Here is a 26,977-nt window from a genome sequence, read left to right as displayed (position 1 = left end):
CCTCTTTTTGTTATTTGCCTCGTGCAGCGGTAGCATCGCTTGCCAAGATCGCTTTCCTTCGTAGCAAGCTTGATTTTTTGACACCTGGGAATCTTCTTACTCATCCAGTTGGGTTTTAGCTGGGAGGTTTGGAAGGCAATGAAATGCTCCCTTCTGTGTCGCCGCTGTTACCTGTTGTGTTCAAAATGCATTTTAATCTAAAGACGACGGGGAAATAACCGTAAATACGGAGGAGAGAACCGCGGTTATGAAAACAAAACTCGACTCTAACTTCTGTTTTAATTTTTAGCGTGACGCTGTCGCTGGAAGCCAAGCTGCACCTGCTGCACAGCTACATGAATGTCAAGTGGATCACGTTGCCTTGTGACACGCAGGTGAGGGGCCGCGGAGGGGTTTCTTCGCTCGTAAATGATTTAAAGCCCCTTTCTGCAGGGGGCAGGCGCGGGGGTGGCAGCTGGCTCGCTCTCCTTCACGTGAGGCTGTCTGTGCCCCCCGAAATGGCAGCTGATGCTGCTCTGAGCAAATGACTTGGGGGTTTTTGCGCGCGCACGCTTTTTTCCTAGAGCTCTGTGGCCGTTTTTACTCTTCACGCAAACGCACGGGGCAGCCTCTCGCGCGGGCGCTGGCAGCGAAGGCGCCGCTGCTTGCTCCGAGGCAAACGGAGCGGTTGGTTACGGCCGCCGGCTGCCTGGAGACACGCGCTTTGCCTGCCTTTTCCTGGGACCGTTCCTTGGTGGGAAAACCGTCCGCTTCCCAAATCTCCGTGGTGGTGCGTTGACAGCTGCCTCAACAGCCTGAACGGAGGTTTTGGGTTTTGGTTTTGTTTCGGTTTGGTTTTTTTTTAACCCCTCCCCTTTTCATGAGAAAACTCCCCAACTTAAACGCGTGCCGCTTTGGTCTGCCTGAAACCGTTCTCCGTTCTACTTCTGTTTCCCCTCCAGCCTCAAAACTCTTATCCAAGGAACTCCCTGGGCTCTGATACGTGTGTTTTCTCCCTCCCTAGGCGCCTTTGGCCCAGCCGGAATCTCCGACAGCCTCGGCGGGCGACGACGCTCGTTCAGCCGCGGAGTCGGGCGAGTCGGACAAGGAGTCGGTCTGCAGCAGTTCGGCGAGCAACGGCGGCGGCAGGGGTTACAAGGACAAAGAGAAACCAAAGAAAGACCGAGAAAAGGATAAGGAAAAGGATAAAAAAAGGGCGGACTCGGTCGCCAACAAGCTGGGCAGCTTCGGGAAGACTTTGGGGAGTAAGCTAAAAAAGAACATGGGTGGCTTGATGCACGGCAAAACCACCAAGGGGGGCGTGAGCAACGGGCAGGGAGAGACCTTGGAGAAGAAGAAGAAAGGATCCTTGAAGTCAAGGAAAGGCAGCAAAGAGGAATCTTCCCAGGGAGACCTGTCGGCTCCCGTGGAGAAAGCCTGCCCGGGTAAAGCGGCCCCCGACAAGCTGGCGGACCCCTCCAAGTACAGCAACGACGTCCGGCTGAGCCTGAGCATCCTGCGCGCCGCCATGCAGGGAGAGCGCAAGTTCATCTTCGCCGGCCACCTCAAGACCAGCAACCGGCACCAGTACCAGGAGGAGATGATCCAGCGGTACCTGCTGGACGCCGAGGAGCGCTTCCTGGCTGAGCAGAGACAAAAGGAGGCGGAGAAGAAGGCGCTGGGGAGCGCTGCCCCTGCCAAGAAGCCGGAGCCGGAGGCGACCGCTCACAAGGGCGAGGAAGCCACGCTCAACCCCGCGTACCCCCAGCCTCCCCCTGCCTACACCATCCACAGCCCGGATCTGGCCCTGGGCGCTAAGATAGCGGCTTTTCCCTCCGGCTACTCGGGCGTTTTCACCTTTCCCAGACCCTCCGCGGTCAGCAGCGCGGAAGGCTCGCATCCCCCCGGCTATCAGGACGGCCGGCGGCAGGTGGCCGGGGGTTCCTGCGGCAGCCTCCCCCCGTACGCTACCTTACCCAGGCACTGCGCCCAGGCGCGGCCGAATCCCTCCCAAACCAGCCCTTCCCACCTGGGGAGGTTCTCCCCCACGGACACGGCCGTCCATCCCGCCTTCCCGACGGAGTGCGACGGCTCGGCCTGCCTCCCCCCGCACAGCAACGGCTACAGGGAATACCTCGAGCAGGACGGCGCGCAGAAAGGAGCGCCGGCCGACAGAAGCAGAAGCCGGGGTCTTTATAGCGTTCAGCAGACCAAATGCAAGCAGCCGAACTGCAGTTTTTACGGACATCCGGAAACCGGGAATTTCTGCTCCTGTTGTTACAGGGAGGAGATGAAGCGCAGGGAGCGGGAGGCTCTGGTGCACAGGTTCTGAGCGCCCCGCGCCGGCCCTGACCTTGGGACCCATGAGAGATGGGGAATGCAATAATAGATTTTTTTTTTTTTTTTTTTTTTTTTAACTCCCCCTCCACGCTCCCCTCCCCGTCTGTGGAAGGAGGGAGCGAGGGTTTGGCCGGACGGGCTGAGAAGCGGGATGCGGGGTGGTGTGACGGAGGTGATGCGGGAGGGAGAGGGGGCAAAAAAAAACCCCCAGCCCTCCTTCCCGGAGCGCCGCCAGCGGGAGGAGCGGGCTTTTCCAGAGGCTCCTTCCAGCCGGGTGCCCGGGATTAGCGGGGGGCGCGCTCAGGGTGGAGCACAGGGTGGAAGGAGGCGGGGGGGGGTCCTTCAAACCCACCCGCTAACCCAGACCAAAGCTTTCGGCGAAGGCGACGGGGCGCCGCGCCCGGCCCTTCGGTGGGCTCCGACGTCACTGCGGGCTGAGCGCGGACGCCCCGGCGATCCCGGTTGGACCGTCGCAGACCTTTGAATCGAGAGATTTTGGGGTTTTTTAACACAGTTGTTATTTTATATTTCTTTTTTGCTGGTACTGAGCGACGCTGAGTTGGAACCGGACGTTGTTGGGGTTTGTTGGGTTTTTTTTTTTCGGTTGAACTCCGAGCCCGGCCTCTCTGAGCGTCCCTTAGCAGCGGGCTGGGCTCTGGTTTTAAAACGTCGGTTTTTTTAAACCCTTCCTTGGGGCGGGAGGGAGGCGCAGGGGCTGGCGCGGCGCTTGAGTGCTTTTGAGTTCTTTTTTTTTTTTTTCCCCGCAGTGCGTAAAGCGCGTTCCGTCCGCGGGCCGGCCGCCCCGGCTTCGTGAGGGTTTGAGGCACGAAGCAAGGTCAGCGCCCGCGCCCCGCAATAACCGCCGGCGCGGGGAAGCGGGGAGGACAAAGCGGCCCGCGGCGGCGGGAGGGAGCCCCGCGGCCGGGCGCTGGCGGGCACGCGCACCCCGCGGTAACTCTACTCGAGCGAGCCGCTTCCGTACTACCTCTGTTCCGCTGAGTGGAATTAACTCGGCTCCGTTTTGCTGAGCCACCTGACTGACCTGCGGCTGAGGAACATGCAAAGATATTTTTGATAACAGGGCTAAAGGAAAGGGAAAAAAAAAAAGAACCCGTAACCAACTGACGCGCTCGGGGTGGGCCACCGCGTTCCCCGCTCCCCAGCCCCGCGGCGCAGGACGACCCGTGCGCTCCCGCTCCCGTTGTGCAGGGTGGCTTTCACGTGAGCACTGCGATGTTTGCACAGATTTTTTTTTTTTTTTTTTTTTTTTTTTTGGAACTCCAGCTCGGTCCCGCAGAGAGCAAGGTTCAGCGTTTCACCACCTGGAAACGAACCAGGAATCACGCCCGTGAGCGCAGCTTTACGACTTCCCCTCATTTATAATTTTTCTTTCTTTTTTTTTTTTATTTGGCTTGTTTTTCAGCGGACACCAAACTATGCAATCCCTTCCCGCGCCGCCCCTGCCCGCTGCCCTTCCGGGGAGAGGGGCCGAGAGGCGGGCGGCGGGGGTGGAAGTGTACTTAACGCTGGAGAATCACCCGCAGCCTTACCCGCGAACACCCCGAGGCTTGGTTCTCACGCAAGTTTTAGCGCTTTACCTAAAAAACCCCACCAATGACGGCCGTTTCCAGCCGAGGCGGCTGCGCGGGCTCGTTAGCGGTTTGGGCCGAGCCGTCGGAGCCGCGGCGGTTTCGCTCCCGTTGCAGCCGTTCTCTTCGCTTTCCTGAAATGGCGAGCGTCGCTAAAGCCTCGCTGCTGCGGAACGGCTGCGCCAGGCGGTCGATGCAGCCGGGCGTCGGCGCCCGCTCCCCTGCGCGCCCGCGTGTCCCGGAGAGCGGCTCGTCCCCTCGCGTCGCCGCGGTTCCGCCGCAACCAGGGCCGAGAACGCGCAGCGCCGGTCGCTCATCCCGCTTTCCCTGCAGCCGTCTCTTGCTTCACCCTAAGCTGAAATGTTTAAAAAAAAACCCCCAAAACCGCCCTGTTTTGGTTGAAATATGAATTTCTGCTTTTCTTTTCCCTGTGAGCGGGGCGGCAGCTTTATTTCGCTTTGGGGAGCGTCCTCCGGCGCCGCCGCGGGCGAGCGGAGCAGGGATGCTGGGTGCCCTACGCGGCAGGAGGGGAGGCGAACGGCGACGCTCCCCCCGCCGTTCCTGGCTTTTGGGGGAGAATCTCGCCGTTTTGGTTAACTCCACCCCGCTGCCGAGGGATGCTGGAGGTTGCGTCGCGGTGGCTGATTTTTCGGACCCGTTGGCTCCTCTGGAAAGAAAATAATCTCAACTCCTGAGTTCCCAGGGGTGCTGTCGCTCTGAGAGGGGATTTTTGGGCAGGGAGAGGCGGTTTGGCTTTGTGCTCTTCTTAACGAGGTTTGAGCGTCGCGGTCCCTCTGCAAGGCCAGGGGGGACGCAAACCCGGCCCCGGCCCTCGGGCGGGGAGAGGAGGAACGGGCTCGTGTGCCGCCCGGCGCTGCTGGCGGGAGGAGAAGGGCGAAGCTCCCCGAAAAGTTTGTTCTCCGGGTTTGGTGGGCGGCGGCAGGTTGGACGCGCAGCCCCGCGGCCTCGGGTTGTGCGGGATCTCCGGCGCTGCTGGGTTTTGTTGCAGTTAGAATTCCATAGCTTTTTAAAAAATCCAAACGGGGGGGAAAAAACCCAAGGGAGGGATGAGAAAGCTTCGAAGAGCGTTTTCCCTACGCGCGGCAGGGTTTTGGCTGTGCCTGCGAGCCCCGACCCCGGCTGGGTCACCTCAGAACCACGGAGGATTTTTTCAGGTCATTTTTGTTTCCTTTCTGGTGAAACTGGTTTTTATTTTGTGGTTTGTTTTTTTTTTTTCTTTGAAATACAAATTATATTTATTGAAAGACCTCTACCGCCGCCCGGGCCCTGCTCACAAACACACTAAGCCCCTTCCCGCGCGGCGCTGGCGGGGCGTGCGCCCGATGTTTTTTGGGAGCGGGAGCGGCTCGCACCCCCCAGCACCTTTCCTGGAGGGAAAGCACCCGACCCCACCCCGGGAGGGCTCTTCTCCCTCCGCCCGGGGCCGGGGGGGGCTGCGCTGTGACCCCAAAGTCTTCAAACAAGTGCACTTACCGGCGTCCTCGGAAAAGCGCCGCCGCCCCCGCGCCCCGGCTGCCGTGAAGGGGGCGCGCAGAACCCCTCCGCGAGGGTTTGACTTCGCCGTCGGGCGCGGGCCTCGGCCGCCGCTCCCCGGGGCCGCCGCGGGAGGCTTTGGCGATCGCTGGTCCTGCGAGAAGTGACCTGAACTAATTCTGCAGTCGTTCCTTCACGCAAGTTTTGGGTTTTTAAATAAATATTAGGTTGGTGATTGGATTGGATCGGATTGGATTTTTCACTCCTGGGGAGCACGGCTGTAGCGGGCGCTGGCCGGCGCGTGGCGAGCGGGCTGTACGCCGCGTCCTTCCCTTCTGCTACCGTAGAGTCACTGACAATAAACCACGTTTGACTAATTAACCCCCGGCCGCCGCCCTGCCTCTTTCCTCCGCTCCGCCCCGGGCCTCGGCCCCGCCGGGCTCTGGCTGTCCTTCGTGCCCCGAATTCCCCGCCGGGGCTGCTCTTCATCCCCTTCTCCGACGAGTTATTGCGATTTTCTGGTTTGTTTTTTTTCTCCGCCGCGGAGCCCAGCGCCCTCCGGCCCGCGGATTGGGAAGATTTCCTTCTCGTCGGGTGCCAAATTCAGGGTTTGATTTAAGAAATAAACCCCCAGCACACCTCCATCGCTGCTTTTGTCCACCCCGGCTGATTTTGGAGGACGCTTTTCCCCGCGCCGCTGCATGCGGGGGGGGTGGTGGGACCCCCTTTGGACACGGGGGAGCCGGGAGCACGTTCCCTATGGGATTTCTTCGCGTTGGGATTTTTTTCTATTCCGGCTCCCGGTGTTTTTCCTTCCTCCCAGCATCGGCGAGCGGCCGCACCGTGCCCAGCGCCACGTCGGTGCCGGCTCGCCCGCGCCGGCCAGTTCTTCCCTCCGGTTCGCGGGGCGGCCTGGGCTGACCCCGAGCTGGCGCGGACGCTGCCCTGGCCTTGGAGAGCGGCCCTGGGTTCAAGCCCTGCGGGAAATTCCTCTCATCTGCCAGGCGCCCGAGCCAAAGCCCCGCGAACGCTTTGTCGGGTGATTTTCCTGCAGGAGGAAAAATCGGGGCGCACGAGGAGCAGCCCCCAGCGCTGGGGCTGCCCCAAAAATCTGCAAATGTCCCCAAAATAAGAATTTTTATCACCCACCGGTGCTGGGTTTCCCTGGTTTATGCCAGGGTTGATCCTGCCTTTGGCCGGTGCCCCGGTTGCTCCGGTCCTGGCCCGGGCGGGAGCTGAGCCAAAGGGAATTGGGGTTTTTGGGGTCCCCAGGGGTTCTGTGGCGGGGGGGTGCTGGCAAACGTGGCGCCAGGGCCACCGGCCACCTGCCCTGGGCCCCTCGCCGCCTGGCCGGGGTCAGGGCGGGTGGCGGCCAGGCGGGCTTGGCGCGGGGTGCCGGCGGGGCGCGGGGTTTTCTGGGGTTGGGAGGAGAAGGCCGCGCGTCGGCGATGACTCACGGAGCGGCTCGGAGCTCTTGGCACAGCCGCGGCCCGAGGAGAGGCCGTGGGGCTGCGCGGGGCACCCGGCCCAGCCGAAAGGTGGGGGCACGAGGTGGGGGCTGGGGGCACCCGGCGGCTGGCGAGGCGTCGCTTGCGGGGTGCCTGGGGCTGTTGTGTGTCCCCCTTCCTTCACTGTCTAGCCCTTTTGGGGCGCTGTAACCCCCCATCCAGCCCTGCCCAGCCCTTTTGGGGTGCCCGGGGCCCTGTGCACCCCCCCTAGCCCACCTCTTTTGGGGTTTCTGGAGCTGTGTGCCCCCCTGTGCACCCCTTTTGGGGTGCCTGCGGCTGTTGTAACCCCCCCTCCAGCCCTGCCTAGCCCTTTCTGGGTGCCTGGGACCCTGTGCACCCCCTCCCACACCATCCACCCCTTTTGGGGTGCCGGGTGCTGTGCCCCCCCTCCAGCCCTGCCCAGCCCTTTCGGGGTGCGCGGTGCCGGTACCTGCCCCCATCCGGTATCGGAGCTCCCGGCCGTGCCCCCGGGGTCCCCCCTTCCCCCCCCCCGCCGCTTTCGGGGCCGAGGGGGCGGGGGATGCGGGAGGCGGGGGATGCGGGGGGGTGGCTCCGCGCCGGCCCCCGCCCCGGCCAAAGTCCCGCGGCCATGAGCGGGGCCCCCGGCGGCCGCCGCCCGCCCTTCCCCGGCCTCCCAGGTAGGGCCGGTGCGGGGCGGGGTTCGGGGGGCTCGGAGGGGGGGTCCGGGCCCCCCCGCACCCACGGGCCGTGCCCGCAGGGGAGCTGCTGCTGGAGGAGGCGGCGGGGGCCCGGCAGCGCTGCGGGGAGGGCGGCGGCTCCGTCCCGGGGACCCTGCTCTGCACCAACCGCCGCCTCGCCTTCCTGCCCGCGCAGGTGCCGCCGCAGCGGGACCCCCGGGACCCCCGGCCCACGGGACCCCCCCACCCGACCCCCCCCGGGACCCCCGGCCCACGGGACCCCCCCACCCGACCCCCCCCGGGACCCCCGGCGCACGGGACCCCCCCCGACCACTAGGACCCCCCCTGATCCCCGAGACCCCCAACCCCTGGGACCTCCCCCCGACCCCCGGGGCCTCCTGACCCCCCCCGACCCCCGGCACCCCCTGACTCCCCCGACTCCTCCCGATCCCCAGGAACCCCCGACCCCCGGGACCCCCCCGGCCACCCCCTTAACCCCCCCCCGACCTCCCGAGACCCCCGAGACCCCTGACCACCGGCCCCAGCACGGCCGCATCCCGGCTGCACCTGACTCCATCCCAGTGCATCCCAGCCCCATCCCAGTGCATCCTGACCCCTAGCCCAGCTGCATCTTTGCCCCATCCCGGCCCCATCCTGGCCCACGTCCCACTGCACCCCTACCCTGTCCCCAGCCCAGCCGCACCCCACTGCATCCCAATCCTATCCCGGCCCCATCCTGGCCCACGTCCCACTGCATCCCTGACCCCCAGCCCACCAAATCCCTGCCCCATCCCAGCCCCATCCCAGTGCATCCTGACCCCATCCCAGCCCCATCCCAGTGCATCCTGACCCCATCCCAGCCCCATCCCAGCCCCGCTCTCGCTCACCGGCCGCGTTCACCCGGGGAACCCCTCGCTGCAGGACGCGGCGGGGGCCCAGGGGCGGCCGCGGGGCCCAGCACCACCCGAGGGGGCCCGGATCCAGCCCCTCTGCCCTTCCCGGGACTGGGGGCCGGGGGACACGCACTGGGACGGCTCCCAGCTCTCCCCGCTCTCCCGCAGCCCCCCGGCTCCCGTGCCGTCCTCCGCAGCGAGCACGACGTGGCGCTGCCCTGCATCCGCAAGCTGGTGGCAGGTGAGGGTTCCCCGCCCCCGGCAGCCCCAGCCGTGTGACGAGTTGGGCAGGCCTCGGCCCGCGCTGACGCCCCCCCGGCCGCCCCTCGACCCCCGCAGCCAGCAGCTTCGCCAAGCCCCAGGTGCTGACGGCCGCCTCCCCCCTCAAGTTCATCCCGGAGGAATTGGCCGTTTTCTGCCGCGATTTCCGCCTGCTCCGCTTCCAGTTCCACGAGAACGGGCTGGCCCCCCAGGCGTTTCGGGTGAGCTGGGGCAGGGCGGGCAGGGAGAGGTTTGGGACCCTCACCGTGGGTGCTCCCCGGCCTCGGGGGGAGGTTTGGGGGGCACGGAGAGGTTTGGGAGTGGGGAGGTTTTGGGGGGCCCGCGCCCCATCCCGGCACCCGGTTCCCTCGCTGCAGGTCGCCAACGCCATCGCCCAGGCGCGGGAAGCAGCGGCGTGGCTGGGGGACGCGGGCGAGGGGCGAGAGGGGTGGTGCTGCCCTGGCGAAGCCCCCTGGGAGGAGGATGAGGAGGAGGAGGAGGATGAAGAGGAGGAGGAGGATGGCGACGAGGAGGAAGGCTCGGCTGGCACACTGCTCTTCGAGAGCCTGCGCGACTGGGAGAAGGAGCTGAAGCGCCTGGGTGCCGCAGGCTGGAGGGTCAGCGCCGTCAACGAGCGTTTCGACATGGCCCCCAGGTAGGGGGTCCGCAGGCCCCCGGCGCCCCCCGCTGCGGTGAGGGGGGGCACCCACCCCACCCCCCCACGCCCCCTCGCTCTGCCCGCAGCCTCCCCCGGTACCTGTGGGTGCCCAGCTCGCTCCTGGACCATGACCTCAAGCGGATTTTTGCCCACTTCGAGGAGCGCCGGGTGCCCGTGAGTGCCCCGGGGGGGAGATGGGGGGCTGGGGAAGCTGGAGAGGGGGATGGGGGGTTTATTTTGGGGTGGGGGTGGGTCACCCCGTCTCGCCCGCAGCGCCTGTGCTGGCATCACCCCGGCGGCGGCGACCTGCTGAGAGCCGCCGGCTTCCACGCCGCCTCAGAGCCGGGGGGCGAGGACGTGAGGTGAGTCCTGCTGGGTGTCCCGGGGGGGGGTCCCGGGGGTGCCGCCCCACTCAGGGGGTCCCTGTGCTCCCCCCCAGGTGCCTGGAGGCTTTGCTGCTGGGGGGCCGCGGGCCCTGCGTGCTGGCCGACGCGGCCGAGCTGCCCACCCTCGCCGACATCCGGCTCGCCCACCTCAAGCTGCGGGCGCTCTGCCTGCCCGGTGAGCGGGGACGGGGCGGGGGGCGGCCGCTGGGACCCCCCCCCCGCCCCCCGCACGCCCACCCACCCCGGGGCTGCCCCGCTGACCCCCCCGCCTCGTCCTTCGCCAGGCGCCGTGGCCGAGGAGAAGTGGCTCTCGGCGCTGGAGGGCACGCGGTGGCTGGAGCACGTCCGGTGAGCGGGGGGATTTTTGGGGGGGGTACGGAGTGGAGGGGGGGTACGGAGTGGAGGGGGGGGGAACCCACCCCGTGGAGGGGGGGGAACCCACCCCAAAACCACCCCAAAACCACCCCTCTCCTGCCCCACGGCCTGACTGTGACGGGGGCATTGTGGCGGGGCCGTGAGCATGCCGGGGCGGGCCGCGGACCCCCGCGCAGGCGGCTGTGGCGTTTTGGGGTGCCCTGACGCCCCCTCCCCTCCTTGTTGCCCCCGTCCCCCCCCTTTTTGCCCCCCCAGCACCTGCCTGAGAAGAGCGGCGGAGGTGGCGTCGCTGCTGGCGGGGAGACGCTGCTCCGTCCTCCTGCAAGGTGTGGCCGGGGGGGGGGGCACGCAGGGCAGGGCTCCCGGGTTTGGGGACCCCCCCCTTCCCCATCCCAACACCCCCTGGGACCCCCCCCCCGCCCCTCCCCAGAGCCGTCGGACCGGGACCTGAACTGCCTGCTGGCCTCGCTGGTGCAGCTGCTGGGGGACCCCCGCGCCCGCACGCTGCCCGGCTTCCAGAGCCTGGTGCAGCGGGAGTGGGTGGCGGCCGGACACCCCTTCCCGCGCCGCCTGGGCCTCCTGCGCCGCCCGAGCCCCCGCGAGGAGGTGAGCACCCCCGCCCCGCGCCCCCGCCGTCCGTCACCCCGTCACCGCCGGGCGCCCGCGATTCCGCGCGTGTCTGTGTCCCCCACCGCCCCGCGCCGCCGTCGTTCCGCAGGCCCCCGTTTTCCTGCTCTTCCTGGACTGCGCGTGGCAGCTGGTGCGGCAGTTCCCGGCGGATTTCGGCTTCACCGAGGCCTACCTGCTGGCCCTGCACGACAGCAGCCTCGCCCCTTACTTCGCCACCTTCCTCTTCAGCTGCCAGCGCCAGCGGGGCCGCGGCGGCCCGGTGAGCCGCGGGGTTTCGGGGGGGGCACCCCTGGGAGCCCCCAGCTGCGCCGTGCCTCGGTTTCCCCGTCCCTCTCCCCGTCCCGCTCACGCCTCTCGGGTCTCTCCCCGCAGCCCCGGCCCCGCAGCCAGACCTACACGCCGGTGGGGGGCTGGCGGGACCCCGAGCCCGGGGGGCGGCGGGCGGGCGGGCGCCTCCCCGCCGTTTGGGACTGGGGGCTGCGCTACAGCCGCCAGCAGCGGGCCCGCTTCCGGAACCCGGCGGGCGCCGCCGGCCGCGCGGGACCCCCCGAGCTCGGCGACGGGGTGAGTGGGGGCCGCGCGAGATCCCCCCGCCCCGGGCCGTCCCGGGGCGCTCTGCATGTCAACCCCCTCCCCGGTGCCCCCCAAAACGATGCCCCCGCCTGCGGGGTTCGCCCTCCCCCGCCCTTTTTCCCTAATCCCAGGTTTTGTCCCCCGTTTCCAGCCCGCCCAGCCCTGGCCGGGCCCCGGGGGCGTTTTTGTGCTGACCAAGGGGACCCTGGCCCCCCAACCCTTCCCCTGGAGGAGCGGCCGCCCCCCGCCCCGCCCGTCACGCTGGGCCCCCTCCCCGGAGAGCCTGGGCGAGCGGGGGGGCGGCGCGGGGGGCAAGCGGCCCCCCCTGCGCCCCCCCGGGCTGCTGCTGCCCTGCGCGGCCGGCCCCTCGGTGCGGCTCTGGCGCCGCTGCTACCTGCGGGGTCTGCCCGAGGCGCAGGTAACGCGCCCCCCCGCGCGCGGGACGCTGGGCGCGGCAGGTGCCGGGGCGGGGGCTCGCGGGTGGGGTGGGGGGGCAGCGTGCCCGGCCGGGCGCTGCCGCTGGGGCGTGGGCTGCGGGCGGCGGGTTGGGGTCCGTGGGCGGCCGTGCCGACCCCCGCTGCGTCTGTCCTGACCGCGTCCGTCCATCCGACATCATCTCCATCCATCCCACCCCATCCCCGTCCATCCCACCCCATCCCCGTCCATCCCACCCCATCCCCGTCCACCCAACCCCATCCCGGTCCACCCAACCCCATCCCCGTCCATCCCACCCCATCCCCGTCCACCCCACCCCATCCCCGTCCATCCCACCCCATCCCCGTCCACCCAACCCCATCTCCGTCCACCCAACCCCATCCCCGTCCATCCCACCCCATCCCCGTCCACCCAACCCCATCCCCGTCCATCCCACCCCATCCCCGTCCACCCAACCCCATCCCCGTCCATCCCACCCCATCCCCATCCATCCCACCCCATCCCCGTCCACCCAACCCCATCCCCGTCCACCCAACCCCATCTCCGTCCACCCAACCCCATCCCCGTCCATCCCACCCCATCCCCGTCCATCCCACCCCATCCCCATCCATCCCACCCCATCTCCGTCCACCCAACCCCATCCCCGTCCATCCCACCCCATCCCCATCCATCCCACCCCATCCCCGTCCATCCCACCCCATCCCCGTCCATCCCACCCCATCCCCATCCATCCCACCCCATCCCCGTCCATCCCACCCCATCCCCGTCCATCCCACCCCATCTCCGTCCATCCCACCCCATCCCCGTCCATCCAACCCCATCCCCGTCCATCCCACCCCATCCCCATCCATCCAACCCCATCCCCATCCATCCCACCCCATCCCGGTCCACCCAACCCCATCCCCGTCCATCCCACCCCATCCCCGTCCACCCAACCCCATCCCCATCCATCCCACCCCATCCCCGTCCACCCAACCCCATCCCGGTCCACCCAACCCCATCCCCGTCCATCCCACCCCATCCCCGTCCACCCAACCCCATCCCCGTCCATCCCACCCCATCCCCATCCATCCCACCCCATCCCCGTCCACCCAACCCCATCCCCGTCCATCCCACCCCATCCCCGTCCACCCAACCCCATCTCCGTCCATCCCACCCCATCCCCGTCCACCCAACCCCATCCCCGTCCATCCCACCCCATCCCCGTCCACCCAACCCCATCTCCGTCCACCCAACCCCATCCCCGTCCATCCCACCCCATCCCCGTCCACCCAACCCCATCCCCGTCCATCCCACCCCATCCCCATCCATCCCACCCCATCCCCGTCCACCCAACCCCATCCCCGTCCACCCAACCCCATCTCCGTCCACCCAACCCCATCCCCGTCCATCCCACCCCATCCCCATCCATCCCACCCCATCCCCGTCCATCCCACCCCATCCCCGTCCATCCCACCCCATCCCCATCCATCCCACCCCATCCCCGTCCACCCAACCCCATCCCCGTCCATCCCACCCCATCCCCGTCCACCCAACCCCATCCCCGTCCATCCCACCCCATCCCCGTCCATCCCACCCCATCCCCGTCCATCCCACCCCATCCCCATCCATCCCACCCCATCCCCGGCCCCCCGCCCCGTACGCCTCTCCCCCGGCCGGACACCGTCATCTCCCCGCAGCGCGGCCGCTTCGCCCCGTCTCCGGCCGGCGTGGCCGAGGAGCTGGCGCTGCTGCAGGACCGGCTCAGCGCCTGGCGGCCGCAGGGACCCCCCGCCGCCGGCAGCCCCCTTGCGCCCTCACGGTGAGGGCCCCGCGCCGGGACCCCCCGCCCCGGCCCGTGGGGACGCAGCTGCTGGGAATTCTGGACCCGGACACGAGGGTTTGGATTTTGGATTTTCCTTAAATTCTCGCTCCCTCCACGGGGCCTCTGCGCGCCCGGCGCTGGGGGGGCTTCACCCTGCTCCGGCCGTTCGGGGGCCGCGCGTCCCCGAGGAGCACGGGGCCGGCCGGACGCTGGCGCCGCGGGGCTCGGCGTGGGCCGGCGTGAGGGGCTGGGGTGCCCCCCCAAATACCCCGGGGGGGGCCGGGGGCGCTGCGGGGGGCGCCGGGGGCTCTGGGCCGGGCGCGGTTCGGCGGGCGCTGTGTTCCGGAGCCCATTAAAGCGCGGAGTCCGCAGGCGGGGGCGCGTGGCTGCGCCTCGGGGGGAACGGGGCGGCGGCGTGGGGCCGGGGGGTCCCTGGCATGCGGGGCCGGGGGGGCTGCGGAGGTGGGGATCCCCCAGCGCTGGGATCTGCTGGCACTGGGATCTGCTGGCACTGGGATCTCTGGGCACTGGGACCCCCAGCGCTGGGATCTGCTGGCACTGGGATCTCTGGGCACTGGGATCTCTGGGCACTGGGACCCCCAGCGCTGGGATCTGCTGGCACTGGGATCTCTGGGCACTGGGATCTCTGGGCACTGGGATCCGCTGGCACTGGGATCTCTGGGTGCTGGGATCTCTGGGCACTGGGATCTGCTGGCACTGGGATCTGCTGGCAGTAGGATCTCCCAGTACTGGGATCTGGCAGCAGTGGGATCGCTCCACACTGGGATCCCCCCCAGCACTGCAATCCCCCGGCACTGGGAACTCCCAGCACCAGGATCCCTCAGGACTGGGATTCCCCTGGCACTGGGATCCTCCAGCACTGGGATCTGCTGGCAGTAGGATGTCTTGGTCCTCAGATCCCCCGGTAACTGGGCTTTCACAGCACTGGGGTCGCTCCACACTGGGATCATCCCCTGGCACTGGGATCCCTTTGCTCTGGGATCTCCTGGCACTGGTTTCTCTCAGCAGTGGGATCCCTTTGCACTGGGAACTCCCGGTACTGGGATCCCACTCCTGGTACTGGGATCCCATTCCCAGTTCTGGCTTCTCCCCACACTGGGATCTCCCAGCACAGAGATCCCATCCTGGCACTGGGATCCTTGGGTACTGGGATCACCCCCACACTGGGATGTCTTGGGACTGGCATCCCTCCATACTGGGATCCTCGGGTACTGGGATCTCCCCCACGCTGGGATGTCTTGGGACTGGCATCCCTCCATACTGGGATCCTCGGGTACTGGGATCTCCCCCACGCTGAGATCTGTCAGGACTTGGATCTCCTGGCACTGGGATTGCACATACCCCCCCCCCCCTCCCTGGCCCTGGGATCACCCCTGGCACTGGGTTTACCCTGGCACTGGGATTTCTGGGCACTGGCATTCCCCAGGACTGGGATCTCTGAGGACTGATTTCTCCTGGCACTGGGATCCCCTCACGCTGGGATCCTCGGGCACTGGGATTCCTCCATACTGGGATCTCCCTCCTGGCACTGGGATCTCCTGGCACTGGAATCTCCTGGCACTGGGATGGCCCGGCACTGGGATCTCTCAGGACGGGGATCTCCTGGCACTGGGATCCCTCCATACTGGGATCTCCCTCCTGGCACTGGGATCGCCCGGCACTGGGATCGCCCGGGAGTGGGATCTCCCTCCTGGCAGTGGGATCCCTCCATACTGGGATCTCCTGGCACTGGGATCTCCTGGCACTGCGATCCCCCGGCACTGGGATCGCCCCCCCCCCACACTGAGAGCCGCCCCCCGGCACTGGGGTCCCCGCCGGGCAGTGCTCCGGGCCGGGTGGGGGGTGCTGTCGCCGCCGGTCGCGACAGGGCTATCGCGACAGAAGGGCGGGGGGGGGGCCGGCTCACGCCGCCCGCCCGCACTCAACATGGCCGCCGCGCCTTCCCCGCGCTCCCGTCGTGACGCCACTTCCGGCCCATCCGCTGCCTGTCAGAGCCAGGGGGCGGGGTTCGCGGTTGCGTCTGACGCCACGGCGCTGCGCGGGCGGGAGCGGGCCGCGGGGCAAGATGGCGGCGGGGCCGATCTCCGAGCGGAACCAGGGTGAGCGTCGGGGCCGGGCCGGGGCCTGCCGCGGGGGGCGGGGGGCTGCGGGGCGGCCTGGGGACCGGGGGGGTCGGGGGCACCCGGGGGACACGGCGGGGCGGGGGGAGGTGGGGGCCCCAGGGCTCCCTGGGGGCTCTGTGACTGGGCCCTGGGCTCCCTGAGGCCGTGGCGGGGCTCTTGGGGGGGTTCCGGGCTCCCTGGACATCCTTAGGGGGGACCCTGGGCTCCTTGGGGGGCTCCGTGGGTGGGCCCTGGGCTCCCTGAGGCCGTGGCGGAGCTCTTGGGGGGGGGTCCCCGGCTCCCTGGAGGTGTTTAGGGGTTTGGAGGAGACCCTGAGGTCACGGGGGGGGGGGCTCTGCGAGGGATCCTGGGCTCCCTGGGGCCTTGGCGGGGCTTTGGGGGGATCCCGGGATCTCTGGAAGCGTTTAGGGGTTCGAGGGGGGGACCCTGGGCTCCCTTGGGACCTGATGAAGCTCTGTGGGGAGTCCCAGGCTCCTTGGAGATGTTTTGGGGGGGACCCTATGCTCCCTGGAGGGGCTTTGTGCTCCCTAGGGGGGACCCTGGGCTCCCTGGGGGTCTCCATGGATGGGCCCTGGGCTCCCTGAGGCCATGGCGGGGCTCTGGAAGGGGGGTCCCGGGATCCCTGGAGGGGTCTGGAGGAGACCCTGGGCTCCCTGAGGCCCTGGCGGGACTCGAGGGGTGGGCTCCGGGCTCCCTGGAGATCTTTAGAGGGGACTCTGGGTTCCGTGGGGTGTAGTGGGGGGGCTTTGTGGGAGGGGATCTCAGGTTCTCTGGAGGTTTTTAGGGTTTGGGGGCAACCCTGGGCTCCCTGGGGACATGGCAAAGCTCGGGGGGGGGGGGGTCCTGGGGCTCCCTGGAGATGTTTGGGGAGGACCCTGGGCTCCCTGGGGACATGGGGTGCTCTGTGGGGGTGACCTGGGGGCTACGGAGAGGACCTGGGCTCCCCAGAGAGGGAGGAGGGGTCGCCTCGGGGGTCCTGGCCTGGCTGGGCACGAGGAGGGGGCAGCAGGCTTCCTGGGCGCACGGGAGCTGGAGCGGGGCGGGGGGCGCTGATCTCCTGGAGAAAAGCGGGGAGGCATTTGAGGGCCCTCAAGCTCTCACACAGCCGAGACTTCCAGCTTCCCGGGCCGACGGCTCTAAACCGTTTGGTTTTGTTTGGTTTTTTTAATTATTATTTTCCCTTCCGCTGCAGACGCGACGGTGTACGTCGGGGGGCTGGACGAGAAGGTCAGCGAGCCGCTGCTCTGGGAGCTGTTCCTGCAGGCGGGGCCGGTGGTCAACACCCACATGCCCAAGGACCGCGTCACGGGCCAGCACCAAGGTTCGCAGCCCCAAAGCCGCGCACGGGGGTAAAATACGGGGGAGAGGTTGCGGCGAGGGGGGATCGCGGGATCGGCCGCAGCTCTGCGCCCTCCTACGGCTCTCGTTGCGGGGGGGGGTTGTTTTTCTTTCAGGCTATGGGTTCGTGGAGTTCCTCAGCGAGGAGGACGCCGACTACGCCATCAAGATCATGAACATGATCAAGTTGTACGGGAAGCCGATCCGGGTGAACAAAGCTTCGGCCCACAACAAAAACCTGGACGTGGGGGCCAACATCTTCATCGGCAACCTGGACCCCGAGATCGACGAGAAGCTGCTGTACGACACCTTCAGCGCCTTCGGGGTCATCCTGCAGACGCCCAAAATCATGCGAGACCCTGACACGGGCAACTCGAAGGGTTACGCCTTCATCAACTTCGCCAGCTTCGACGCCTCGGACGCCGCCATCGAGGCCATGAACGGGCAGTACCTCTGCAACAGGCCCATCACCGTTTCCTACGCCTTCAAAAAAGATTCCAAAGGCGAGCGGCACGGCTCGGCCGCCGAGCGGCTGCTGGCGGCGCAGAACCCGCTCTCGCAGGCGGACCGGCCCCACCAGCTGTTCGCCGACGCTCCCCCCCCTCCCTCTGTCCCCACGCCTGTCGTCACCTCCCTGGGACCCGGCGTCACCCCTCCAGGTGGGCGAATGGCGGCAGCGCCCGGCGTTGTGTCCCCCCCACCCCGGGGGGTGGTGGGCGGGAGGCCGTTGTGTCCCCCCCCGGGGGGTGGTGGGCAGGAGGCCGTTGTGTCCCCCCCAGGGGTGGCGGGAGGCTGTTGTGTCCCCCCCCCGGGGTTGGCGGGAGGGCTGTTGTGTCCCCCCCCGGGGTTGGCGGGAGGCTGTTGTGTCCCCCCCCGGGGTTGGCGGGAGGCCGTTGTGTCCCCCCTGGGGGTGGCGGGAGGGAGGCCGTTGTCTGTCCCCCCCAGGGATGGCGGGAGGCCCTTTCCCCCCCCGGGTGGGGGGTGGCCGCGTTTCGCGGCGCCGCGCTTTGGTGACAGCGGGGTCCCGAGCCGGCGGGACTCTGGGAAGTTCCTCTTCCCCCCCGACGCAGCCCCGCCGCTGCCCAAGGATCCTGCTTCTCCCCGCTGGATTTTTACGGATCCGGGTGCTCTTTGTGCCTTCCCTCCTTCCCGTCGCCTGCGAGTTGGGATTTTTGGGGATTTTTTTTGTTTTCTTCGTTTGCTTTTTATACGTAACCGACTTCTCGCCGTCTCTCTTCCCAGGCCTCCGCCGCCAGGCTCCTTCCCCCCGCCGGTGCCGCCTCCGGAGCGATGCCTCCCGGCATGCCCCCCGCCATGCCGCCCCCAGCCCATGCCGCCCGGCGCGGGTGCCCCCGGCCCCCCTTCCGGGGCCGCGCCCGGCGCGGGACACCCCCCTCACCCGCACCCCTTCCCTCCGGGCGGGATGCACCATCCAGGTAAGCTGCAATCCAGAATCGGTTCCGGAAACGTGCTCCCACGGGAATCGCGCTCTCCTCCTCCCGCCCTGAGCTTTCCCCGTCCGTAAAACCGGGAGAAAACCGTCGGGCAGGCGCCGAGCGCCGCGTCTCCCCCGGGACGTCGCTCTCTGCAGCGCTGAGGAAAAGTCAGCGGCTCCACGTCAGAGCGGGCGCGTCACGTCAGCAGCGCCGCGCCGGGTTTCTCTCCCGGGTGTTCCAAAATGCGTTAAAAGCCCGGCCTGGAGCGGAGCCCGGCGGGATTTACGGAGCGCTCCGGCGCTGATTAGGGTGCTTTGCGCGACGCTGGGCGTGTGGGCGACCAGATGGCTGCTGCTTGTTTCCCCGATTACGCGCCGGCTTTTCGGAGCGGCCAATTAAAGGGATAAATAAGAGAATATTCAGAAAAAAAAAAAATAAACTCGGGGGGATGCAAGCCATCCGGCTCGGAGGCGGGGCGAGCCACAAAGCCAAAATCTGCGTGGGCGGCGGTTCCTCTGAATTCCCCGCCGCGCGAGCGGCGGTCTGCGCAGCGGCAGCCTGTTCCCGTCGCCCCTCGCCGGAGAGCTTTGCGCGTTCTCCTCTTTCCGGGGGTGGGGGGGCCGCGGCTGGGGGGCCGCCCTCCATCCCGACGTCCCGCCGCCTCCTTATTCCCTCAGGAATGCCGCCCATGCAAGTGCACCACGGGCCGCCCGGGATGGGCCAGCACCACCCGGGAACCGCCGGGCCTCCGGGGGCCAGCCTCCCCCGCGGCCCCCTCCCGGCATGCCGCACCCCGGACCCCCGCCCATGGGGATGCCGCCCCGAGGACCTCATTTCGGGTCGCCCATGGGTAAGTGGGCGCCGCTGCGCGGAGAGAGCCGGGGGGGTCTCCCGGGAGGGGGCTTCCCTGCCGTTCCTCAGCGCGCGGGATCGTTGCCGGCGCCTTCCCCGGCCCCGCCCTGGCCGCGGCCTCCCGCTGCCCCTCCCCGCCGGGACGAGGGAGAGCGCCGGGCCCCCAGGGTGGGCTTTGTTGGGGGGTGGGGGGGAGTCCGGCTCCCCCCGCGGAGTTTAAACGCCGCGCTCTGTCCCCGCAGGTCACCCGGGCCCCATGCCGCACCACGGGATGCGCGGCCCTCCTCCGCTGATGCCTCCTCACGGCTACAACGGCCCCCCTCGCCCCCCGCCCTACGGCTACCAGCGCGTCCCCCCTGCCCCCCCGGCCGGCGCAGAGGCCCCCCGGGGTGCCGCCGCGCGGCCCCTTGAGGGGTCCCCTCCCCTGAGCGCGGCGGTGACGGGGTCCCCGCGCTGGGGGCCCCCCTTCTCTCTCCTCGCGCTTTCCCTTCCCCGTGGGCTGACGGTCCTGCCGCCGGGGGGGGCAGTGGGGTCCGGCCCTGTCGCAGCCCCCCCCTCTGCCTTTCCCTCTCCCCGTTTTTTTTCCTAGTTTTTATTTTGGTTTCCGGCCCCCTCCTCCCTCTGTTTGTCTCGACTCGGAAGATTTTTCAAGGTACTTTTAACAGGATTGATATTTTTTTTTTTTCTATGTGAAGCAGCGACCGCCCGCTCACAAATAAAGCATTTTAAGAAGCGGGGGTTGTCGTCCCCCCCCCGCCCACCCCGAGGAGGCTCTGCCTGACTGCTCCCCCCTCACAAAAATTGGGGTGTGGGCCCCGCTTGGAGGAGGAGGTGCAGCAGATCCGGTCCCGCCTGTTGTCTCCGCGCTTCCTGGGGCCCGGTCGCCGGGACCGGCCCGCCTCCCGTGGGTTTTGCGCCGGCCGCGCCGGTAACTGGGGAAGCGTGAAAGCGGAGTCCGTGACGGGAACCCGCGCCCTCCCCGGCGCCTGGGGGGGGGCGCAGGGAGGTGCGGGGGTGGGCGTCCCGCAGAGCTCCTGACGGGAGGGCGGAAGAGACGAGGAGAGAGGTCTCGGCTTTAAATCCGGGTGGCGCGAAGGCAGAGAGGTCAAAGCGCTGCCAGGTGTTCGGCCGCCCGGAGCCGTTTCGGGGCTCTGGGGGGGGGACGCGGGCGGGGAGCGTCGTGCTTTTCCGGCCGCTGTGGCGCTCGGCGCCCTGCGGAGCGGCCCGCCCTGCTCCCGGCCCCGGTTTTGCCGTTTGCTGGTTTATTTCTGTTCCGTTTGAACCTCCCGGGGCTAAAACCGACCTCGAGCTCCCGTCGCTCTCCCGCCCTCGCGGGCCAGGAGGAAGAACGGCACCGCGCTCCCCCTTCCGCCATCGCCAGGGCGTTTGGAGGAATTGGCGAGATCCGGAGACGCTCCGGAGGGGAGGGCAGCCGAGCTGCCGGCTCTATTTTCTCTGCTCTCGAGCCGATGTCCCCGCTCGATCCAGCCGTGCCGGGCTCAGCCGTTGGAGACGCGGGGCTGGCGGCGGTGCCGCTTCCCGAGCTTGTGGGGGAGGACGCTGAGGTCCGGAGGGAGGACGCGGAGCTTGCGCGGGATCTCGCGGCAGAGCCGGGGCGCTCGCCGAATCGCTCTGGTTTCATTAAACCGCTCCGGGCCGCTCCGCTTCGCTTCGGTCCCTCCGAGGAGCGGCGCCGGGTGGCACCCAGCCCCCGGCCGCGCCGCTCGGCCGGTAAAATGACGGAAAGAGCCCGACCCCAACGCCGTTGCCTCGCTGCGGGGAGACGGGGGAAGCGGTTTGGGGCGATAACGCTCGGCATCCGGGCCCGGGTGGCGGTGGGCGCGGGGAAGGGGAGAAGCCCCTCGGAAGCCAAACGGATCCTGGAGCGGCAGCAGGGTTTAGTTAGCGACGCGCGGGAGCGAGCGGAGGGCCCGCCTCGGGTTTTTCAGGAGCACCCGGCTTTAGCTGTACGCGAGGCGGCGGCGTTCGCCCTGGGCCGGAGAGCAGGCGGTGGAGGATTTTTGGTGCTGGGGTTGGACCGAAGTCGCGCGAGCCCGTGAAAAATCCACGATAGCCGCAGCGATTAAAAGCGCTCCCGGAGCGGAAATAATTTCGCCGAGGGGAGCGGCGAGCTCCCGCCCGTCGACGCGGCCTAAGCGCGCGCCGGGAGCCAGTTGTCGTGGTGCCCTCGCCTGTCCCAGCTCCTGCCAGGCGGGAAGCGCGCTGCTCCATGGCCGCTTTTCTCCAACGGGAAAGCGTTCCCGTCTCCACAGGAGCTGCGGCGCCAGGACCGCTGGCTTTGGGTTTAATTTCACGGCTGGTTCCGGCTCCCGAACCGCAGCGCTGCGGGGAGGGAACAACTCCTCTTCGAACAGCAAAAAAAGAAAAGAAAAATAAAATAGATGGTGGACGCACCCACCCCGGGTTTATCCCATCGCCCCCGGGTTTATCCCGTCACCCCTGGGTTTATCCCGTCCCTGCCCCCAGGTTTATCCCGTCCCCCCAGGTTTATCCCCGTTCCCCCAGGTTTATCCTGTCCCTGCCCCAGGTTTATCCCGTCGCCCCTCGTTTTTTAGGCCCTGGCAAAGGCGAGATGACCCGAGCCCCCCGGGCGGGGAAGGAGCCGTTCCCCTCTCCCCGCTGCGACGCGTTTGAATCCGGTCGCGCGCGCGCCGAAGCCTTTCGGGCCCGAGCGCGAGCTGGCGGGAGCTGGCGGGCAAAGGGCACGCGGAGCCGTGCCGGTGCCAACGCGGCGCGCGAGTCGCAGCTTGACGGGGCTCCGGCCCGGGCTCGCGCTCCGCGGGCGCGCGGTGGGCCCCGCAGCCCGGACGCCATGCCGTCAGCGCGGGCTCCGCGGCCCCGGGTGCAGCCACCCACGCGCTCCTCGGGCCCCGCGGCCCCCCAAGCCTCTTCCAGCTGCCTCGAAGACCCCGGGAGCTCGGCTGCGTTCCCCTTTTGGGGTGATTTCCAACAGAATCCCAATTATTTCTCCGCTTCTGGTTTCCTAAGTCCTTCCTTGCGCTGGAACCACTGGTGTGGACTGGTCCTCGGCCCTCCTCCTCCTCTTCCTCCTCTCACTAAAGGTTCGTGTCCCAGCTCCTGCGAGCGTGGGGCAGCGGGGAGCCCGGCCCCGAACCCCGCTTTGCCGCTGGGGTCCCTTGGCTTGGGGTGAAGGGAGACAGCTGAGACCGGCCCAACTCACTGCACGTGGACGCTGAGGAGGGGGTGAAGGGAGCTCCTGTTCGCGTGCGAGGGCTCCCAGCGCTGCCAGCGTGGGGGGGACACCCCAAACCCGGCCCCGGGAGCACTCGGGGACCCCATTGCCCACCCCCGCTGAGCGATTCGGGGTAAATGGGGTGGGGGGTGGGTTTGGGGACCCCGCCGCTGCGTTCGTGTCCCTGCGGTACCCGCGGTCCTCCTCGCACCCTCCCCCAAAAAAAAAAAAAAAAAAAACCCAAAAAAAACATGTGGGGGGCGTTCGTGCCCCGTCACAACGGAGGGGCCAGGTCTGGCCAGCCCAGGCGGAGACGATCCGATCCGGGAAAAAAAAAAAAAAAGGAAAAAAAGGAGAAAAAAAGGAAAAAAAATCCAAGCCGAGCCCGCGGGGGCCGTGACTCAGACGTGCCGGCTGCCGCCCGGGGGTCCGCACGCCCCCACTCCCCCCGGGGAAGGGACCGGGAGGGGGGGGGGCAGGTCCACAGCGCATCCCCCCCTCCGCCCCTCACCGCACCGCCGCGGCACCCCCGCTCCCGGGGCGAGCCCCCCCCCCCCATCACCCACCCGTCTGCGGCAGCGCAGCCCCCGCCGCCGCCTCCCTTTCCCAGTTTGCGGGATGGGCTCTCCCAGCGCGCTGTGGCGGAGGCTGCGGCGCTGAGCGCCGCTCTGGTACCCGCCGGCGATTTTTTTATTTATTTTATTTTATTTTTTAATTTTTTTTTTTTTTCCTTTCTCTCCGCATCCCTCCCGGAGCATCCTTCCCGGGGACGGGCTGGAGCGGAGCGAGGGCTGAGAGCAGGTAAGGAGAGGGGGGGGGGGGGAGAAAAAACCTCACCTTTTTAGCAAGCGCACCCCCCCCCAATCCGCGCTGCTTTTAATTAGCATCCTCCGCCTAATGAGGGGCTCGGCTTCTCCCCCCCCCCGCTCGCTGGGGCCATTTTGTCCGGAAAACCCTCGCCTCCAGCCTCGCTCCGTGGGGTTTTTTTTTGTTTTTTTTTGTTTTTTTCCCTGCGTGTTCAGCATCCTCCGGTCCCCCCCCCACCCCCCCCCCGCTGCGGCCGGGCAGCGCTGCCCACGGCGGCCGGGGTTTGGTGGCGGGGGTACCGGTGCGTTTTTGGGGAGGGGGCTGGCGAAGGGGGGGGGGGAAGATGACCTTGGGCACAGGCACAAACTCTTCTCCCCTGTCGCCATGTTCTTGGCATCACGCGAAAAGGGCTGCAGAAGGGTGGGGGGGTGTGGAGCGGGGGACGCGGACCCTAAGGTGGGACCCCCGAGGGGGCTTCGGGCTGCGTCGATGGCTCAGGCGCGTGGCAGGGGCCGCGTCCACGGCCCCGTAACCTTGGCCAGGGCCAGGACGGGGCCGGCAGGGCCAGCGGCGTGGTTTCGCACCCCGAAGAGCGTTTTTGGGGCCCCCCCAGCCCCCCAGTCTCGCCTGCGGTCTGCGCCTCCCTCAGGAAACCAAACCCCCGGGCTCGGAAGCGGCATCACGCGGCGTTGCCTCGGCCGCTCGAGGCTCTCCGGCTCACGCAGAGCGGCCTCTCCATCGCGGAGCCGAGCCGTGACCTTGCTCCCCGGCCCGTCCTCTTCCTCAGACCGCTGTCAGCCCCCTCGGGGCTCCCCTCTCCCCTTTTCCCGGCCCCCGTACCCCACTCTCCGGATCGCGGCGCCGCGGCCGCGCTGGGAGGCAGCGCGCGGAGCCGCCGTCCCGGCCGGAGCGAAATGACCTTGGCCATCGACCGCCTGGGTCCAGGCCCTGGGCGGCCGGGGGGGGTTCATCCCCGGAGGGGGTCGGGGGGCTCCCATGGGTGGGCGCGGGGCCCGAGCGCCGCGGGCAGGGGGTGTTGGAGCCGTATTTTTTTCTTTTACGCCTGCCGGCTTCTTGCGGAATTTGGGGGGGGGGGGGGGGGGGGGGGGGGGGGGGGGGGGGGGGGGCCATGGCATGCCGCAGCCCCCTCCCGGGTCCCCCGCTGGCTCCCACCCCCGTTATTTGGGAAGGGCTAATTTTAGCCGCCCCGCCGTGCCGGGGGGGACACGGTGCCGGTTGCATCCCCCTCCCCGCGGCTCAGCTCCCGCCTCGCCGCCCGCTGCCGGAGATAAAAATAGGGGTTGGGGTTTTTTTTTTTTGGAAGGGGGATCGCACCCAGGCTGGGGGGGGGGGGGCTGCGCATCCATCCCTGTCACGAGCTGCGCTGGGCTCTGCGAGGCTCGGGGGGCGGGGGGGGCGCCGCCTGCCCTTGGCCTTCGTGGTGCATGGAGGGGGGGGACGCCGGGGGTGCAGGGTGTGGGGACGGGGGGGGTTGGAGCTTGGGGGGTGTAGTTGGGCCCCCCCTCTCTTCCCAAAGGCCTGACCCCAACCTGCCTCCTCGAGCCCCCTGGGTTTGGGGGCCGGTGCAGGTTTGGGGACCACTGTGACCTTGGGGGGGGGGGCCCATCCCCTCGCCATCCCGCCCCATCCCGAACGGCGAGGGATTCCCACCTTGGATCCCACCCCGAGGGCAACGGGGATCCAGACCCTGCGGAATGTGGGCGCCCACGGGAGCTCTGAGCCCCCCGCGCGGGATGGGGGGGCACCTGGGCATGGAGGGGGGGGGCTGGCACAGAGCCGGTGTCCCCCATCCCGTCACCTCCCCTGGGGTGACCCCCAGCCGCCTCGCCGTGGGGCAGGGGTGCCCCACATCCCCCTCTTTCCATCCGAGATGGGGGAAAAGTGCCCGGGGTGCTGGCGGGGGGAGGTCGGAGCGGAGCAGACCCCGGGGCGAGGGGGGGGCACGTGGGTGGTTCCCACCCTAAAATGGCCCCTGGTTGTGTCTGGGCTCCCCAGGTCCGGGCCGGGGTGTGTCCCCCCCGCGTCCCCTCCCGGCCGGCGCCACGCGGATGGGTAGCGCCGTCGCCCGTCTCCCCCCATCCCGCCGCGATCCCTGGGCGTGAGGGCGCAGCACCCCCCCCCAATCGCGCAGAGAGACCCCCCCCCGCTCCCGCCGTCCCGCCCCCATCCCGCCGCCGCCATGGATGAGAGTTTCCGAGACCGGACGGCGTTCATCCGCGGCGCCAAGGACATCGCCAAGGAGGTGAAGAAACACGCGGCCAAGAAGGTGAGCAAGGGCATGGACCGCGTGCAGGACGAGTACACCAAGCGCTCCTACTCCCGCTTCGAGGAAGAGGAGGACGATGAAGACTACGCCCCCCAGGACGGCTACTACCGGGGGGGCGAGGGGGCCAACGAAGAGGAGGGGGCTTCCAGCGACGCCACCGAGGGCCACGACGAGGAGGACGAGATCTACGAGGGCGAGTACCAGGGCATCCCCCGGCACGAGTCGCTGAAGAGCGGGAGCGGCTGGGCGCGGCGGCGGGCGCCGGCGCCTTCGACGACAGCGAGGGCCAGCGGCGGAAGGAGCGGGAGGAGCTGGCGCAGCAGTACGAGCTCATCCTGCAGGAGTGCGGCCACGGCCGCTTCCAGTGGACCCTCTACTTCGTCCTGGACTGGCCCTCATGGCCGACGGCGTGGAGGTCTTCGTGGTGGGCTTCGTCCTGCCCAGCGCCGAGAAGGACATGTGCCTCTCCGACTCCAACAAGGGCATGCTGGGTGAGGTGTGGGGGGGGGATTGCGGGGTGGGGGGGGGACATGGGTGGGAGAGATGGGGGCACGGGGGGAGATGCGGGGAGTGATGAGAGGATGGGGGGGGGGGGAGATGGGGGATATGGGGGATGTAGGGGATATGGGGGGGGTATGGGGGGACGTAGGGATATGGGGGGACGTGGGGGATTTGGGGGGGTATGGGGGATATGGGGGGATACAGGGGGACGTAGGAGATATGGGGGGGTTATGGGGGGGACATAGGGGAGATAGGGGACAAGGGGGGACATAGGGAATATGGGAAACATGGGGGGATGCGAGCAGGTGGGGATGTGAGGGACAAATGGGAAACGGGGACGGGGACACAGGGAGATGTGGGGAGAGATGAGGAGATGGGGATACGGGGGGGGATACGGGGGATAACGGGGGTGGGGGGGTCATAGGGGATATGGGGACACGGATGGCCATAGGGGATATGGGGGGTATGGGGGAGATAGGATTTATGGGGGGACATGGGAAATATGGGGGGACATGAGCAGATGGGGCGATATGGGGGGATACTGGGGGCATAGGGGACATGGGGGGATGCAGACAGGGAGGGACAAATGGGAAATGGGGGGACGGGGGGACAGGGGGAGAGAGGAGCAGATGGGGATGGGGGGACAAAGGGGAGATGGGGGGACGGGGGGACGGGGGAGATGGGGGGAGAGAGGAGCAGATGGGGATGTGGGGACAAAGGGGAGATGGGGGGACATGAGCAGCTGGGGACATGGGTGGCACTGGGGGATGGGGGCTGGGGGAGACATGGGGGGGACACGAGCGGGTGGGCGTATGGGGCGACACGGGGTGTGGGA

The 26,977-nt window shown here is 68.3% G+C and overlaps 4 protein-coding genes across 5 annotated transcripts in view; all 4 read left to right on the top strand.

Moving 5' to 3' along the window:
- Positions 1-3,429, top strand: part of OTUD7B (OTU deubiquitinase 7B) — a 30,173-nt gene extending 26,744 nt beyond the window's left edge. For both annotated transcript variants that reach the window (XM_086768276.1, XM_086768277.1), the window contains 2 exons: positions 290-374; positions 1,004-3,429. In XM_086768276.1, coding sequence (XP_086624402.1) covers positions 290-374; positions 1,004-2,311 — 1,393 coding nt within the window. In that variant the 3' untranslated portion in view covers positions 2,312-3,429. The remainder of the gene's footprint in view (positions 1-289; positions 375-1,003) is intronic.
- Positions 3,430-7,488: 4,059 nt separating this feature from the next.
- On the top strand, positions 7,489-13,934 carry MTMR11 (myotubularin related protein 11). The gene is made up of 15 exons (XM_086768274.1): positions 7,489-7,548; positions 7,629-7,744; positions 8,610-8,682; positions 8,781-8,923; positions 9,080-9,357; positions 9,447-9,534; positions 9,634-9,722; positions 9,800-9,921; positions 10,031-10,094; positions 10,377-10,447; positions 10,552-10,727; positions 10,840-11,010; positions 11,124-11,315; positions 11,476-11,742; positions 13,439-13,934. Exons 1-15 carry the CDS (start codon positions 7,500-7,502, stop codon positions 13,562-13,564), a joined length of 2,025 nt encoding a protein of 674 aa, XP_086624400.1. The 5' UTR covers positions 7,489-7,499; the 3' UTR covers positions 13,565-13,934.
- A 1,465-nt stretch (positions 13,935-15,399) lies between these two features.
- Positions 15,400-20,087, top strand: SF3B4 (splicing factor 3b subunit 4). The gene is given in 8 exon segments (XM_086768280.1): positions 15,400-15,683; positions 16,900-17,028; positions 17,162-17,708; positions 18,288-18,481; positions 19,159-19,226; positions 19,229-19,331; positions 19,576-19,685; positions 19,687-20,087. Coding segments are annotated over 8 exon segments (1,260 nt in total). The 5' UTR covers positions 15,400-15,649; the 3' UTR covers positions 19,762-20,087.
- A 3,055-nt stretch (positions 20,088-23,142) lies between these two features.
- Positions 23,143-26,977, top strand: part of SV2A (synaptic vesicle glycoprotein 2A) — a 9,282-nt gene continuing 5,447 nt past the window's right edge. Inside the window, 4 exon segments of the mRNA XM_086768117.1 lie at positions 23,143-23,348; positions 25,371-25,864; positions 25,867-26,022; positions 26,025-26,137. Coding sequence (XP_086624243.1) covers positions 25,555-25,864; positions 25,867-26,022; positions 26,025-26,137 — 579 coding nt within the window. The 5' untranslated portion in view covers positions 23,143-23,348; positions 25,371-25,554.

Source organism: Chlamydotis macqueenii, chromosome 28 (genome assembly GCF_036417535.1).
Source record: "Chlamydotis macqueenii isolate bChlMac1 chromosome 28, bChlMac1.mat, whole genome shotgun sequence".
In the NCBI taxonomy this organism is placed as follows: Eukaryota; Metazoa; Chordata; class Aves; order Otidiformes; family Otididae; genus Chlamydotis; species Chlamydotis macqueenii.
The sequence above is the reverse complement of the archived record's forward strand: the minus strand, read 5'-3'. Positions and strand labels throughout refer to the sequence as shown.